At 47.6% G+C, this 17,227-nt stretch overlaps 2 protein-coding genes and 1 long non-coding RNA gene across 9 annotated transcripts in view; 2 read left to right on the forward strand and 1 right to left on the reverse strand.

The window, feature by feature from the left end:
- Nucleotides 1-4,797, forward strand: part of MARCH6 (membrane associated ring-CH-type finger 6) — a 58,688-nt gene extending 53,891 nt beyond the window's left edge. For all 7 annotated transcript variants that reach the window (XM_023537410.1, XM_011371407.2, XM_023537409.1 and 4 more), the window contains exon 26: nt 1,878-4,797. In XM_023537410.1, the coding sequence (XP_023393178.1) occupies nt 1,878-1,968 (91 nt within the window). In that variant the 3' untranslated portion in view covers nt 1,969-4,797. The remainder of the gene's footprint in view (nt 1-1,877) is intronic.
- Nucleotides 4,798-5,683: 886 nt separating this feature from the next.
- Nucleotides 5,684-9,873, reverse strand: LOC105299585. Its single transcript, XR_896541.2, has 3 exons — nt 9,523-9,873; nt 6,677-6,843; nt 5,684-6,404 (listed from the first exon to the last, which is right to left on the reverse strand). It is a non-coding gene; the product is annotated as an uncharacterized LOC105299585 (long non-coding RNA).
- Nucleotides 9,874-9,947: 74 nt separating this feature from the next.
- ROPN1L (rhophilin associated tail protein 1 like) overlaps nt 9,948-17,227 on the forward strand; it is an 11,675-nt gene continuing 4,395 nt past the window's right edge. Inside the window, exons 1-5 of the mRNA XM_011371416.2 lie at nt 9,948-10,071; nt 10,224-10,397; nt 12,172-12,295; nt 13,137-13,298; nt 16,331-16,673. Of these exons, the coding sequence (XP_011369718.2) occupies nt 10,267-10,397; nt 12,172-12,295; nt 13,137-13,298; nt 16,331-16,673 (760 nt within the window). The 5' untranslated portion in view covers nt 9,948-10,071; nt 10,224-10,266. The remainder of the gene's footprint in view (nt 10,072-10,223; nt 10,398-12,171; nt 12,296-13,136; nt 13,299-16,330; nt 16,674-17,227) is intronic.

Below are 17,227 nucleotides of genomic sequence, written 5' to 3' on the forward strand. Positions count from 1 at the left end.
GGAGCAGATACTGTAGACAGGATGGCAGACGGGACGGGCCCTCAGGAGCCTTCTGCCGCTGGCTGCTTTACACCTGTCGCCTGTCTTTTCCAGTCTCCCCCGGTGGTTCTTTCCCACCTCTCATCATTTTTTATTCACTTTTTCTGCCTTTTTCCTGCAGCCCAGTGTACTCTCACTGCCCCCCCCACCCCCGTTCCTTCACGCAGAAACTGTTGCGCTGCGGATGCACTGAGGGCGTCTCTCATTCGCCATTGCTCGTCCACTCCCAGCCTGGTCCCTAGGAGGTGCCGAGTGTGCGTGTGCACGGGGCGGGTAGGGGGAGGTACCAGGATCGTAGAGTTGGGTATGGGTTCAGAGTCTCCTTTTTCTGACACTGAGTTACTTTTTGGTCCTGGGCAAGTGAGTTCACATCCCTTTGCTCTTTGCTTCCTACTGCATCTTCGTTGCGTAATGCTAACCCCATTCTTGGCACATCTTGATGCGTTTTATGATTATGTGTGTGCATGTCAGGTGGTGCTGCGTGAACTGTGTTACACATTGTTCAGTTGTCGTTATTAAAGATATGTACAAAATCCTCAACAGTTAAAAAAACACGGGTTTCTTGGGCAACAGTGGAGTAAAGAATGATTAACTTCAGGAAGAGAATCGGTGAGACAGAAAGGATTGAACAGACGGTGAGATCTTGGCTGAAGAAGCAGCAGGAGTAGCTAAGTGTTTTAAGATGTGAAATGCTCAACTGCGTGGCACAGACGGCCAGGACACCTCCTGAGGCCTATGTGTGTGGACAGAAGCGGGGAGTCCTGGTGGAAGATGAGTCAGTCGACGCACTGAGCCCTCAGCCAGGCCAGGCGTTTGTCGCACCGCAGGCGTGGGGCACAGGCCTGTCGTTCTCATTTTACTGATGAGTAGACCGGGCCTCGGACAGCTCAGCTCCCCGCAGCCCCGTCAGGCGCAGGCTTCACTGTCCCACTCTTAACCACAGACGCCACAGTCTTACTGATCTGCACTGAGGGACACCGGCACATTTGCACCGCAGTCCCCTCCAGTTCATTGCCATCGGCTTTGACACCCACTGTCCTGCAGTGGTCAAGCTCCAGGTCATTCCACCGGCTTTAGTGAGGCACACCGCTGGGGCTCCTTGGCCACTCCTGCCGTCATCGTGGGCACTCGGCGTCCTGGCGGGACTGCCGTCTTGTCGCAGCCGCACTGACTTCCGTCTCCGTCCCTGAGGTCCTGCGTTCCTGGCCGCGATCTCCCTGTCATCACACAGCACCTGGGCTAGGAGCTCTTCACGTTCTGTTCTTGCACTTAAACCCCCGCCTCCGTCATTCGCCTACAGTCGCTTCTCTGCCATCTCCCCTTCGACCTCACTGAAATCTGTGTCGATTTCTTTTTTTCTCTAGAACTAGAGCTGTTACGTCCTGCCTGGGCGGGCAGGGTAGGCTCTCTCTGCCAGCTTTCTGGTCGTCGTATTTCCAGGCCTTTCTTCAGATCTGTCCACTAGGCTGTTTCATAAATACGATCCCTACAGATCAGCCCCCTGCATAGGTTTGCTCTGCCTCGCTCTCCTCCGCCCCCTGAGCATCTGGGTTCCCGAGAAGTCCCACCCTGCGGACAGGGGCGCGGGCCCTTCTGACCTTCGCTGTGCACACGTCTTCCCACACACCTGTTCCTTGCTATAAGGTGCCTGCCTTTGTGCCTTTGGTAGGTGATCGTTCTAGGCTCCCCTTCTACCTACCTGACCACGGAAGGGTTTTAGGTAGATGAGAAGTGATCTGACTTGTGTTTTAAAAAACGTATCGCTGGCAGTACTTAGGAAGGACGTTTTAACGTGTAAGATCGTATAAGAGAGTAACCACCTTGCTTTTACAACCCAGGTACCTTGTGGGCCAACGCCTCGTGAACTATGAGCGAAAATCTGGCAAACAAGGCACGTCTCCGCCCCCTCCACAGTCGTCCCAGGAGTAAGGCGGTCGTCCCAGCGTCCTGGACCTGCCCCTTGCCTTTACTTGCCCTTCTTTGTGGACTTCTCTCTCTGAAGACTTTCCCAGTGATCTCTCAGCATTGTTTTCAGGTTGGATGCGTTTGGCTGGTGTGCTCAGTGTGCTCAGCATTTGGAGGGCGGCGGTCGCAGGCCCTGCTGCCCTCCCTGCCCTCTGACGTCACTGCTGCCCGAGGTCTGTACATGTGTAAATAGAAGTTCCTGGAGGCCCAGAACCGTGGATTAAACAGAATGTGCATTGTACATCTTTAAACAAATGTATATTAATTTATTAAATCTAGTTGTCACTTTATTTTGGACCTGCTGTGATCTTGACAGGAAATGTGCCACAGAGCCACAATGCAGAGGCAAGACTTCTTAATGACATGTTTAGGAGCACAGTGTCATGGTGTTCCTAGCAATGTATAGTTCTCGTTAAGCAAACTGTACATTCTGTCTGTCTTGGCTGCCGAGACCCTACCGAGGACGGAAACGGAAACGTAGAAACCAGCAGTGGGGCGTCTGCGGTAAGAAGACCCGGACCTCGTGCTTCACTGTCAGTCGCTCCTGGAAATTATTTTGTGTAACACCAAAGCTGTTGTACATTTTCTGCTGCCTGATTTTTTTTCATGTGTCTGCGGTTGTGATGTTGTATAGTATCTTGTGCTAGGTGAGGAAATTATTTTTAATTTTGATAATTTAATGTTCCTAGTGATCAGCATTGGGAGTTGGGTTTTTGTGCTTGTTGGGGGCATGCCTATACTTAGAGGAAAAAAAGTCCAAAAGAAGATTTTCATTAGTCACCCCCCCCCCCCCCCGCCCCTTATCCTATACACAGCTATCCTTTTTGTCAGCAGTGGCCGAAATGATGCAAGATCATAAGTCTTACAGAATAATATCCCCAACAGCACTGCATCTTACTGGAACTAGGACGTCTGGGATGTTTGCTAAATGCAAATGTGGTTTGGCGTCTTAGATTGACACCGTGAGAAGAGACTGGTTAGAACAACTGGTCCCGCTGGCCAGTGCATCATTGGATAGGGATTAGGGAATGCATTTTTCTTAGTTTTCCATGAGTAAATCCCAAAGTTTCCAAAGCTTTTTGTTTACAGAATAAAACTACAAATAAAACCAGCTTGATTTCATTCATCCAGAAGGAACCTGGCCGAGCTGGCCTTTTAACATAGGAGTGCAGGGTGTATCTGATTGGAAACATGCTGAAAAATCTCAGAGAACTGAACACTTAGAAACTTGGTTTTCTCTTGTAACCACAGCTTCAAGTTAGAAGTTTAGAGAAATAGGGCATTGGGCACATGATCCGAGTATCTGATGGCCATGGCGTATATAGTCAGCGTGAGGCTGGTTGGTTAATGATAACCTCAGTCCTCAGAGAGAATGGGCAGCATGGGTCTTCGGAAACAATACAAGAAGTTCCATATGGTATTAAAACCCTAGACTCAGATCTGAGGATTTTTTAAAATAGGAAAGTCAGCCAAAAATAAGCTACCGAATCAAAAGCAACATGTTCCGGTTGTTTTATATAGTTCATTGATTTTCCCCAAAGTGGTAAGCGATTACTTTGAAAGATGTTTTAAAACCTCAGTATCAGGAAGAAAAGGCTTGACATAGAGTTCAGTGTTACACGTTTTGGCACTTTGTAGTCGGCCGCTCTCTCGTGTTTGAAATAAGGTCTCTGGGAGCCCCGCCTTCACTTAGAAATTTAGTCCTGCTGTAAAAAATTAGCATTTTAAAATGTAATGCCACCTGTCTTGGTGTATGTCTATATAAATTGTTCTCTTTGGGAGAAAAATACTATCAAATTGGGCATATAACTTGATTAATTTAGGTTTCTTTTTTTAATTTTTCAGGGAATTTGTAGATCTTATATAAAGCTGTTGGAACACATTTATCTGTTCTACCAGAAAGATACAGGCAGGTAACGTAAAAGATTAAAAACCGTTATTCTACAAAATTTTAAATGAATCTTATCAGATATTTTGTAAAAAATATATCTATCAATATATGAATGGCCAAAAAGTTGCCCTCCATTTCACTTGCAGATACCTTTACTTGTCCGTCTGAATGATTCCCCTAGGTTTTCGGTTGTGCTTCGCCCTGTTGTTTTCAAAAGATGGACACTTTCACATGTCAGCAGATGCTGGCATACTGTTTACTGGGGTAGCATCCAGATTTTATTGCTAATCAATTACTGTTTTACAAATATTTAAACTCATTCAGAAAGTGCTAGTATTGCTGCCCTCCTTTATGTAGAATTTTTAAAAAATGATAGTGTAGTTTTGCTTCACTTTACATTGGGCCAAAACAGCCTTCAAGAAAGTTAATTAGAAGGAAGACCTTTTTGCTTTATTTTTACTATTTATAAATTGAAGACAAATCAACACTTAGTTTTACATGGCCAGTTACCACATGGTCATAGTATAGAGCGTGCAGTTGTTTATTATTAGCAAATTATGTTTGACTTTTAAACTATTAGGTACTAATAGTTGGGCTGAAAACTGAAGAAAAATGCCAATGTGAAGTTTGTGTACAGCTAGCTTTAAAAAAGCTCCATGTTTTCAGGCGATCTTTTCCTGTTAGTTTTCTGGAGAAACAGTGGAGATTGGACGTCTCAATTCCAGATGGAAACAAAAGTAATTTTTATTTCAACATTTACTATAACTTATTACTGTGGGTTCCTGTCTTGTGTTTTCTTTCCCTGTTCGAGTAATAGAGGGTAACCTTTTCTCAAATGATTGGATCTCAGATATGTCATTTCTGTATTGGCAAAATGCTATTAAAGTAATTCTTTAATTTAGGTTGAATTGATGATTTTTTAAAACAATACAAAAAAGTACTGGACATTTCTACATTGTATTGCATTTACACACACACACACGCACACACACGCGCGCGCGTGCGCACACACGAATGTAGCGCCAGTATATGAACACTGGCACTTTTTAAAACTTTGCAAGTTAGCTACTTATTCTCATTTTTAGAATTGGGTATTTTAAGCTCTCTACTTACTGTGATAAGTTTTTTACATTGTAAAATTAAATGATTATGTTTAAAATACTCCTTTAGAGTGGTACCTATTCAGTTGCAATCAAGAAAAAAACAAAAGTAAAATGTCTTAGTACTAAAGTATTATTAAAAGCTTCATTTGTGGAGATTCTCTGACTTCCTCGCTGGAGCTGTCTTGTATCTCACTTAATTTTTCCCCTCAATCAGATGTTTTCCCTTCAGCTTGTATACTGCCCTGTGTCATTTTTTAAAAGAGCTGTCACGAGTAAGGGCTTTTTTCAAATAATCCCTGACAATATTTCAGCATTAATACAACATAAAGAGAAGACAGTATGTATGTTTTTATTCCTCTGTGTGTCTTACGAGTGCCTCAGTGTGTAGTCATGAAAATAACATAGTACCTTAAATGAACAGGTATCGACTAAGGCCTAGACATGACTGTTGTAGAAGCTAATAGAACACTTCGTTATTTGGGATGTCGATTTTCTATTAAAGCAAACACCTTGGATACCCAGACCAATTTTATCTGTATATACTAAAATGCTCCCTTTTTTATGTGGTTGGTTGTTGCCTTCTGAGTTGCGAGAACAGAATTGAATAAAGTGAATGTTAGTCGTAGCCTATATTTTTTGGTCGGTTTGTTTTTGCTTTATTGCAAAATTGCTTCAGAATTACAGAAATGTGCATTATTAGCATAGGTATATAATCCAGATATTTTTAACGATTACTTAAGAAAAAATCTGCTCACATTGCATGGGATTATAGCCCCTCTGTTCTAAGTATGAATTTAAAACTGTGGTTGCAGAGGACACATCCCTCCCCTCCCCTCCCCGCACCACACCGTCCTTAACGACTATCCCCTTTGGGAACCTCGTCTTTCACCCACCTCTGCGCCTTTGCTGCGAGCGCCCAGCGTCCTAGGCGCACCAGGTTGCACCCTCTTCTGGTGGCTACTGGGATAGAGTCATACCAGTCAAATCCATTTGACATAATTGACCGTGTCTCAGAGGAAAAGGAAATGCCTGCACGAGGATCTTTTTCTCCTCAGTGCCCTGTGTGAAGAGATCCTTTTGTTTCTAATTTTGTTTTGTTTGTTTCTAAGTTCAATTTTATTCTATGATTTTTTTAATCAAGTGCATTTTTATTTAAATGCAGTGGGGTTAGGCGAAATGCTATTTGAATCAGAGCATCTATCATCTACGTACGAAGCTGAAATTTTACAGCAAAGGAAATTGCACAGTGAATGTCAGAAAGTGGTCATTAGCGCCCCCTGCTGCACACATGGGACTGATGCCCTGACGGGTAGCGCTCTTCTCCCAGCCGCAGCCCAGCGTTTTTCTGCGGTCTGGTTTCCTGCACTGTACTTCCCTCTGTAGCTGAACGAGGCCCGGGGGTCTGCCTTCAAGAAGCCGTCAGAGTGGGAAAGAACAGAAAAGCGAACCAAACGTTCTGTTAGAGCAATGAATAAAATGCCTCGAGGCGAGGAGAGGAGGGGTCTGCGAGGCCCTCCCGGGGTCCTTAATTACTGTTTTGTGTGTATAGGCACCCCTCCCCCCAGGGCCCCACAATTCCTCTTTGAGCCTCCTTCCTTCTGCTCCACTCAGCCCCACACTGCACTACAACTGTCCATATGTCAACAGCCAATAACCTGTGTGACATCCCTTTACGTACCACTTCACACTTTGATCCTCTTTGAAACGTCTTCCTTTTACGTGTGTAACTGTGGTATCTGCTTGGCCAGTAACTCTCCTTTAGGACAAGAAGCTAGGAGTCCTGTTCGTTGACTCCTTTGTTCTTTGGTCAAACATGATTTCTGCTGGCTGCACAGTCCCCTTGGTCTGATGGAGGAGAACAGAGAGTCCAGAATTAGACCCACAAATACACGGCTGATTTTTGTCAAAGGTGAAAAAGTCAAATAGTGCTTGAAGAATTGGACATCCTGCTGCAAAATTAAAAATCGATCCGTTTCTCAACATATGCAAAACTTAACTCAAAATTGATTATAGTCCTAAATGTAAAAAACTGCAAACTGTGTAAGGTCTAGATGAAAACAGGGGAAAATGTTTAGTCTTGGGTTAGGTGTAGATTTAGATTAGATACAGTCCCCAAATCACAATCCATAGAAGAAAGATTTGATGAATTGGACTTTACAAAATCAAAAACAGCTGCTCTTTGAAATACACTCTTAAAAGAGAACAGAAAGATAAGCTGTGGAAAGTATTTGCAAAACGTCTGATAAAGGACATGAATTCAGAATAGACAAGTCTCAAAATGCAATAGTAAGAAAACCTATTTGCTGATTTAAAAACGATAATGTAAACATACTTCACTGAAGTTGGTATACAGATGGTAAATAACCACACAAGAAGCTGTTCAACATCATGGCATTAGGAAAATCCACATTAAAACTACAATGTCATGCCACCGCGAATCTTGTTAATTTTAGAAAGGTTAAAATGAAAATTACTGACCAATTTGGTGAAGACGTGGAAGAACTGGAACTCTCATTCTCTGCTGGAGGGAACATAAAATGGTACAACTGTTTTGGAAAATGGGCATTTCTTAGAAGGTTGGACTATGTACTTATTACCACTCCTAGTTATTTACCAAGAGAAAAGAAAGTTTAAATTCAGATGAGGACTAGAACATGAGTGTTCACACATGGTGGCTTTATTTGTAATAGCCCAAAGCTGGAGACAATCCACATGCCCATCAAGAGGTGAATGGACAGATGATTATCCATACAATGAAATATTGCTCAGCAATAAAAAGCAACTAACTATTGATATATACATGGACAAATCTCGAAATAATTTTGCTGAGTGAAGTAGACCCAAACTGTACTGTATGCTTTCATTTATATAAAATTCTGGAAAATGCAAAGTAACCACAGAAATCTATAGAAAGCAGCTCAGTAGGGGCGGGGTTCGGCAAGAAGGATTTGGAGGGATTTCAAAGGGGCACGAAGAAATAGGGGTGATGGATGTGTTCCCTATCTCAATGGGGTTCTGGTTTGACATGCATACATTATGTCAAAACTTACCGAATTACACACTCCAAGTCTGTGCAATTTATTGCATGTTAATTACCTCAATTTTAAAAAGTAATACTGCGTTCATACAGGCTCCCTAACAGACCGTTCCATACCTTCTTTCCTCAAAGTGCCACTTTCTCCTCTTATCTCGTTTTTGGCTGTTGACTCTTATTCCTATTTCACTGAGAAGTTAGAAGCAATCGGAACAGAACTTTTCACTAGTTCACACCCTCCGGCCCATGACGCCCTGTGTTTGGTGAGCTCCAGGCAGCCTCCCCTTTCCAGAATGGGCGAAACCTCAGGGCCTTTGCACTTGCTGTTGGCTGTGTCTTAATATTCTTCACCCAGGCTTTGCCCAGCCTGCTCATTCTTTACCGAAGTGTTATTCTAAGTGAGGCTCATCTAAAATCGCAGCTCCTGGAGCATTCTTTCCCTCTTCTGTATTTTTCTCTTTCATGTTTATCAACATACTATAGGGTTTACCTTTCTTGTTGATAATTTGCGTGTTTTTCCCCACTTGAATGCGAGCTCCAGAGATTTTTTGTGAAACTATTTGTGGATTACTACTGTATTCCAGAACAGTCCTTGGGACATATTTGGCATTCAATAAAATCACAGAGTAAGTAAGTAAGTGAATCAAAATCAAAATAATGTATATATGGTTAAAATGAAACCTGAAAGCCCCCGTCCAGTCTCGAGGGAACCAGTCAGTTTAGCATACACCCCAGACTGTGCTCTGCACAAACATATATTCACTTAAGTTTTCTGAAAGACAGTTAACCCATTTTATTATATGCTATAGTAAACATTTTTGTCCATATTAGTTGATATATTCAAGCTGCTATTTCTGTAGAACAAATTCCTAGAAAATCGCTGTCATCAAAAATATTTAAATTGCCACCAAAATGTACTAATTAACACTCCTCTCTCATCAGTGTGTAAGATTTCCTATTTCCCCATATCGTCATCAACATTAGTGACTATTTTCAGTTTTTGCTAATGTTGTTAATTCGGAAACGTGTATAACTCAAGGTAGTCGAGTCATGGTTGGGGCTTGATGCCTCTCCAGAAGTAAGGAGAGTTTTGTCTTTGGCCCATCCCGGAAACAGCTCGTATTAGTGCTCCATCTTCCTGTCTAGAGGTGAGCAAGGGGTGATGGGTCTCAGGGCCTCTTTCATTCAGTGTGGGTGTTAAGCAGCTGCAGCAGCCAGCCAGGATATTCCCTAAAGGAAGGCTCAGATCTTGCATGCTGCCTGGTCAGCATCCACCAGAATGGGAGTTTCTCCCACCCTTCCACCCAAAGCTATTGTATCAGAAGGGGTGACTTATTTTCTCCTATACCCAATCAGATTAGCTAACCGCCAACCCCCAACCCCCATCTTAGTTAGGAAAACAAGTTAAGTAGAATCCTCTTTTAGCTGTGAACTCCCCACTGTCTAAACTCTAAGTGGCTTTTCAACTGATATCCGAAGAATGAGTTCACCAGAGACCGGCCTGTGCACGGCGCCCAGGAGGAGACGTCTCTTGGATAAGCCGCCAAAGGCCGGTGCAGGGTGAACGGAGCCGCTGAGCAAGGCAGGAGCTCAGATTCCTTCAGGGAGGCTCCTGCCGCCTAGAGATCGGCAGCAGTGACTTTAATGGTTTCCTACTTAGGAGGACCTCTGTCACCTCGTCCCTAAGTTTCACGTGGCCACAGCAAGGAGGGGGGGTGTCCTTTGTGAATGTGTAGCCCCAGTCGGCAGTGGAAAAGCGATCAGAAAGCCCCTTTCGAAGTGAAAGAGCTCCTGCAGCAGCTCTGAACTATCGGGGGAGAGGGGTGTGCGTGCGTGGGGGACGAGAGGCGGGCCGCGTCCGGACTGCGCAAGCGCACTGCCTCCCGCTCGTGGGCGGTGCCGGGGCGGGGCGTGCGTCGCGGTTGCCTGGATACCGCGGCGCAACAGTAGCGGCCGCCGGAGCTGCGGAGCGTCTGGGCCTGGGCTGCGCTGCCAGGGGCTGTTGGCCCTCGTTTTCCGAGGTGCCGGAGGAGGAGCGGGTAAGGGCCCATACCGGCCGCGCCTCTCGGCCTGCTCCAAACCCGGGGTCCCGGGCCGGACCCGGATCCCGGACCCCTGAGCCGGCCCCACACCTGGGGAGGGCGGGCGGCCGCGCCCCCGCCGCTGACGCGCCGCCCCTGCTCCCCCGCAGCACGCCTAGGTCGCCCCAGCCTGTGTCCCGTCCTTGGAGAGAGATGCCGCTTCCCGATACCATGTTCTGCGCGCAGCAGATCCACATTCCGCCGGAGCTGCCGGACATCCTGAAGCAGTTCACCAAGGCGGCGATCCGCACGCAGCCCGCCGACGTGCTGCAGTGGTCCGCGGGGTAAGCGCCTGCGGCCAGGGTCGGGGCGGCCGGCCCCGCGCCCGGGAGCGCCGTGCCCCGACGCTCAGGACGCGCAGAGGGTCCCCTTCAGCACCGGGGGTGTCCACGCCTAAGCATCTATCTAGGAAGCATTAGGGTTTGTTCACCCCGGGACCAGAAATCGCTGCCGAAAGCTCACTTATCTACAAAGTAACGACAGTGTTCGGAGGGCGATGCACATAGACGAACACTTAGCAGTTGCATTGGGCATCACGTTGCGGCATTGTTATCCGATCCAACTATTACAGTCCCTTTATTTTATTTGTAAAGGAGGAATCATATGGCCTGGTCCCTCCTCCCCCCGGAACCTTCCCAGGGTCAGGTCCTGGCCGAGTTAATGAGAACCAGAGTGACAGCGCCATCTCGGCCCTAGGCTGCATTATGGCTAAACCCTGCCCAGCTGACTTCACAGTAAACAAGCCTTTACAGTTTCTTTGCGGCAAACATCGTAACCATTTCCACATTCATAATTTTAAAGTTACAAGCCAACAGACCTTAGAACCATTAAAGTAAACCCTTTCGGTTTTCTAGGGAAACTCTTTGCCCCTTTTCAGTAAACGGACTTAGAAGCTCAATGTGATGAACACAAGAATCACTATCAGTATAAATTTAACTAAAATGTTTTAGTAACTATGATGTTGGCTTTTACTGACCTTCTCTAAACTGGATAAGCAAGGTAAATTCGTTTCCTGTGACGGCTAGAACAAAACCCCACGAAACTTGAAGGCTTAAAACAACAGACATTTATTCTCTTTCAGTTCTGGTGGCCGAAAGTCAAAAGCAGTTTCACCAGGCTGACGTCAAGACGCTGGCAGGGCTTCGCTCCTTCCAGAGGTGCTAGGAAGAATCTGATGGGTTTCCCCACCCTTCCTAGCTTCTGGAGCTGCTTTCCTTCTATTCTTTGGCTCATGGCCCCTTCCTCCGTCTTTAATGCCAGTAGGGTGGCATCTTCCTCTTTTTAAGGACACTTCCTCCGCCTTCCTCTTTTTAAGGACACTTGTGGTTACCTTTAGGACCGATCCAGGTAATTCAGGATAAATTTCCCATCTCAAAATCCTCAATCACACACTAGGCAAAATTCCTATTTCCATGCAAAATAAGCTCCCCAGTTTCCAGAATGAGGACCTGGATCTCTTTGGGTCCCTTACTGCACCTGCTTCTCAAGGCTACTTGTTAATCCAGCACTTGGCCTTCTGACAACACTTCTTCTAGTTACTTCTGAAATACTCTCTCAAGGTTCTTGTCAGAAAAAGTATGGCCTCTGGTTTTAACCATTATTCAAGCCTAAACAAGAGGTAGTTAGGACTCTTAAGAGTTTATTTTTACTCTACAAAACATTCCAAGATTTTATCTTTTTTTTTTCTTGGAACATTAGGTTATATTTGGTAACACTTTAGAGACAACAATTTTAAGCTTCACTTTAATTTAAAAGGCTTGAGAACTTTCTGAATGTTTCATGCGACTAATTTCAAGAACAATTTCAGAGTCGAAGAGAAAAACCAGGTATTAGTCATTAAGCAGTCTGTGTGTAGTGGACTCAGATGTGTTCCAATGCTCAGTGCTCCTGGGAGCCCTAGGACAGGGACAGTCACCTGCACTTTGCAGACAGAGACATGGAGGCAGCAGATTGGGTCAAGTGGGAGGAACCGGGACCCGTTTAAGAAAGTGCATTAATTGTTATTATCTGATTTGCTTTTCTGCATGTTGAGCCTTAAGCGGTGCCTGCTGTGCTTAGGTATTTTTCAGCTTTGTCAAGAGGCGATCCACTTCCTGTAAAGGACCGAATCGAGATGCCTGTGGCCACTCAGAAAACAGACACGGGCCTGACTCAGGGACTCCTTCGAGTTCTGCATAAGCAGGTACGAGAGGGTCTGCATTGTCTGGGTCCCCGACCTGCGGAGAGCCTGGCCTGGCCCTGGTTGGCAGCCCTCGGGGAGTCTGCTCGCTGTTACAGAGACGAGGTGACAGGAAATGTATCACCCAGCTTTGGGGCTCAGCGTTCATGACGATTGGGTCGTATTGCTGAAAAATGCCACCACTGGTGTAACCTTGACTTCTAAAGTGACTGGTGCCCATTATACATTTTGAAATGCTGTGCTTCTCTGCAGGATACAGTAACTTCTGAAAGTCGGTTTTTTTCCAGGGCTCTCTATTTTGAGGGAAAACAAACAAGCATCGAAAGGGGTAGCTTGGGAAGAGACACGCTAACGTTGCCCCAGACTTTTCACATGGAATGCCGCCAGCCCGTGGCAGAAGTTATCCGTTTGAAAATGGGAGAAGGGATATATTTATTTTTGGTTTTAAGATTTCTCCCATTTTACCCGTTAACAGTTTTATGGGGCTGGATTTTAAAAGCTTTTCTTTTATTTATTGAAGTTAATTTTTTATTGTGAAGTATTTCAGACAGACAGTAGAGAATCATACACCCAACGTCATTATGCCTGTTTTATTAAGTTATAACATTATGCCGTATTTGCTTCACAGTCCTTATTTAGGAAGTAAATTGTCAGTATCTAGCTCGTACCACACACACCCTCCCTTTCCCTCCCCGGGGGTGACTGGGTCCTGGATTCGGGATTCACTTGTCCCTGCATGGGGTTGGGAGGGTACTTGGGATATGTTTAAGTATTCACAGCATGATATTACTTCATGGCTTTTTAAAGCCTATATAAATCGTATCATATCGTATGTTCTGAACAGTGTAGCCACAGGCAGTATGTGGACTTGGCCGACCTTGAGCAGAAATGGGGAAAACTGTGCCTGCCCATAGAAAAATTCAGAGCTCTCTTGCAGCTGGATCCTTGTGAACACGAAATGGAGTGGATGAAATTTTTAGCGCTTGGATGTAGCATGCTTGGCGGGGTAAGTACCTAGAAATACTGTACCGATAATCCTGTGTAATCATAGGCCTGGCTGAAAAAAATCTAGGTATTTCAGTAACGGAAGGAATCACTTTCATTACTTTAGTAACTTTTGTCTCAGAAAAGCAATTTTTTTTCAGATGCCTATTGCATTTTCAGGCTTCAAGTTATTTTAATTTACGGAAGTTACTTATGAATATCTCGATTTAAGAGACATTAACAGTAGATAAAACATATGGATACTTTTAAAACATATTTAAGTTTTAAGAGAATGCATCACTGCCTTTTTATTAAACTACACACCGTTTGGTAAATGGGTAATATCTGTTTCCTTAGTCTGTGGAAAATGGCATAAAATTATGTTATACTTTAGTTAAAATCTATTATTAGTAACTAGCAGATACATCGTAACCCAAACAAATCCATCCTGAAGACCAGACAGCCCTCTGGTTCTGGAGGCGAGAGGTCTGGGAGCCAGCGGGACCCTGGGGTGGGGCTGGGGGCTGGGAGGGCATTGGCAGGCCTCCCTTTCGAAGTCTAGAACCTCTCTCTTCGGCTCCAGTGTTTGAGTCACTCTGTGAGACGCGGGTGGAGTGGAGGGAGAGTCACCGCTTTAAGCTCTGAAGAAAGGGGGTTGAAAAAGGGAACCCCCTTTAGAGATGAGCATTTTCTTTTTACTCTTTCCCTTCAGTCTCTGGGCCCGAGTACATAACTGGATGATTCACAACCCTCGCTTCATGGCGCACACTCACCTTGGGGCCATGCATGAGCCTCTTTCATTCTGTTTTATTTTTTAAAAAATTACTTTATCTGATACCACCCTACATGGTCACTAACTCCGGCAATAGCCTGCAGCCAGGTGCCTGTGTCCCCGCTTCCACCCCGGGCCCTGGCCTCCCGCACCCGGAGACAGGCTCTCCTGAGTGTCACGCCTCCCTCTTGTCACATGTGCACCCCAAGAAATACCTTCCCTAATTGTAGTGGTCTTATTTTTATGAAAGGATAATTGTGTTGTTAGCAATCTTCTGGGACTTCTTTCCATCCCCAGTTAGATTTCTGCATTTATTCATCACAGACTGCTGTCGCTCATTCCCCCTGCTGTGTCTGTCATACCCACTGTGGGAACACACTGCGATGCACCCTCCGTCAGTGGCCCCAGGGAGAGTGTGAAAGCCCAGTGAGCTCCTGCCGGCCTGGCCTGCCGCTGGGGACTGTCTGTTAGCCACGGGCAGGGCGGCCGCCCCTGGGCCAGCTGTGCTGAGAGCCGGGCGCTGGCTGACCAGGTAGCAAAGACAGTCTCAGATGTCGCCAAGGGAGCGTCTCAGTCGAGTGTCCACGGGAAGGCCAAAGAAAAGTAAATTTAATTATTGGAGGACACTTTATGTTGTTTGGTTCCTCTGGAACTCTGCGAAATCAAGATTTTAATACTATCATATCTAATATTTGGATTGTTCACGGTTTGTGCCTCTCAACTTAGTTGTGAAATTTAGATTTTTATGATGCTGAGCAATTAGAAAATTTTATATTTTGGATCCGTCTTTTTAAATTTCTACCTCCCTGATTGTGAAAATGAAGCACTAGATTTAAAACCAAACGACCTGTTTTGGAAGGTGAGCTCTGGTATCCATGTGTGACACTAGATGGAGACATTTTGTCAAGGATGGCTCTCCACCTTCTAAACTTGCCTGCTCTGTGGAAGAGAGCTGGCAGGCCTCTCTTATCTTCCAGTGATAGGTCACTTACCCCAGCCTGCCCAGGTGGGGGCCCGCCCTGTCCCCTCACTAAGCCAGCTCAGCAGTAGTGTTTGCTGTTGGCCATGACTCCTTCCTGCTGTGGGGAGCCCCCGCCCTCGGCCTCTGGGATGAGGTTCAAGTGTGGAAGACTCGTTCAGGTTTTAAACAGCCAAGTTTCTCCAAGTGTTCTCTGCAGCCCATTCTGAGGTCGCCAAGAAGATTCCTTTACCTTCCGAGGCCAGGGACAAGATACGGCCGCCCGCTAGGCGTGATGGCCTCTAGAGGAGGCGGCTGGGCCCACCTGCCCCAGAACCAGAACCATGTGCCCACTCCGTAGGGAGGGAGGGCTGGGGGGAGGCTGTGCTTCCTGCCCGCGCTGTCCCTGTGCTCGCATCCAGTCCGTGCTCGCTGACGGATGCTGGCGTGGCGGCCACTGCATCCCTTGCCTGGATGATGGCAAAGGCAGCGTCTGCCCTGAGCCGGTTGGCTTCACTCTGGAACCGCGTCCCAGCCACCTGGAGAAGGTGGGACGCCCTCCCGCACCTGCCGCAAGCCCCAGAACCGCGTTTTAGATGAGAATCCCTGCGAGGATGGGAAGAGGGTCGCCAGCTTTTTAAAAATGAGATTTTGGGGGCGGGTGCCACCGCGTCACGTCACCTCGGTCTCCGCCTGGGCACAGTCAGGCCACACCTGCGGGAGTGGGGTCTTCTCTGTTCTTATTCTGTTTGATGGGGTAAGTCGAGATATTATTGCCATTTTTACTTTCATGCTCTCTGAAAAGGGACCCTTGGGGGGGCGGTGGTGAGGTGGCTCTGTGTGTCATTACGGTAGCAGCAAAAACTCTGAAACTGAAAAACTGCACGGAATCGGTGTGCCGAAGACGCCCAGGACCGGCAGGCGCCTCGTGCCCGTGTTGCTCACATGTCTGCACTCCCACTCCGACGACGGCTCAGGTGTGAGCACCTGGCTGAAAACAAGTGCCGGTGGCCAGTGGCCCTCCCTGGGAAGCCTCAGGCACCCGAGAGTGAACGGGCAGCGTCAGGAGCTAAGAAGGGTCACCTGCCAGTGTGGTGACACGGAGCCTCGCGACCCACCACCCCTTGGAGTGGAGAAATCTGTCTATGAGAAACAGAACTCTCAGCGCAAAACCACGCACGTTGCCTTAGACCCTTCTGGATGTGAAAATTGCTGCCAGCCCTACTGTCAGATATGCCACCGCCTGTGACGTCACCGTGCCTGTGCAGAGGCAGCGGCCTTTGCACGTGCCGACGCGGTTGTCTTTTAAATCCTTCTTTGGCAGTGTCTGACACCCCATCACGCAGATCTCGTCTGCCTGCTCCTCACCAGCTGCCCCCCGCCCTCCCGGCTGCACACCCGCACTCGGCGGGGACTTCTTGTCACATGGAAAAGCAACACCGAGCATCACGACATGGCTCTGCGAAGTGGAAGCACGGAAGATGCACTGCGAGACCCTCGACTAGCTTTCCCGAGCTGTCCGTCGAGGACGGCCCTGGGCATGGCTGCGCAGTTCCTCGGGGGGTTCGGACGGCGACCCGGGGTTCTCGCCGGGCGTCATCTCGTCCCCAGAGTTAGGCCAGCGTCAGGACTGTGCTGCACACCCCGGCGTTCCATCGTGGAGAGAGGTGACGGGGGGGTCTGTGATGCTCGGCCTCATGTTCTCCATCCGAACGCCCGCCATCCCGAATGGGGCCGCCCACCCGCCCGCCACGCGCGCCCCGGCCAGCCCGGCGGCTGACCGCAGTGGTGGGATGCGCTGGTCAGCAGGCCGGCCCGCCGTGGGCAAGTACTCAGCCCGCCTGGCCCACTGTCCTCGTCGTGCACGGTGACTGTGAGGAGTGGAGGAGATGGCCAGCCGGGCTCTCAGACAGTGCCCAGCACGTGGCGAGTGCTGGCCAGCTCTACCGTGCTGCACGGGGACCTCGCCTCTGTCCTGCGCCTTTCTCCTCCCCCTGCCGGAAGCGCAAGGTGGCTTCTCTCTGATATTTACCGTGGGGCCTGGCCGAGCTCCTGGAGCGCTGGAGAAGCAAGCTGCCACGTGGTGAGGGGGCCACATGTTGGGGACCCGCAGGCAGCCTGTCAGAGCCCAGGGCGGCTGCCAGCCGGTGGCCAGCGGGGAGCGAGCTCACCAGCCCTACAGCCACAGGGAGCTGGGTCCCGCCAACAGCCTGGGTGACGG

Source organism: Pteropus vampyrus, unplaced genomic scaffold, assembly GCF_000151845.1.
Source record: "Pteropus vampyrus isolate Shadow unplaced genomic scaffold, Pvam_2.0 Scaffold190, whole genome shotgun sequence".
Lineage (NCBI taxonomy): Eukaryota > Metazoa > Chordata > Mammalia > Chiroptera > Pteropodidae > Pteropus > Pteropus vampyrus.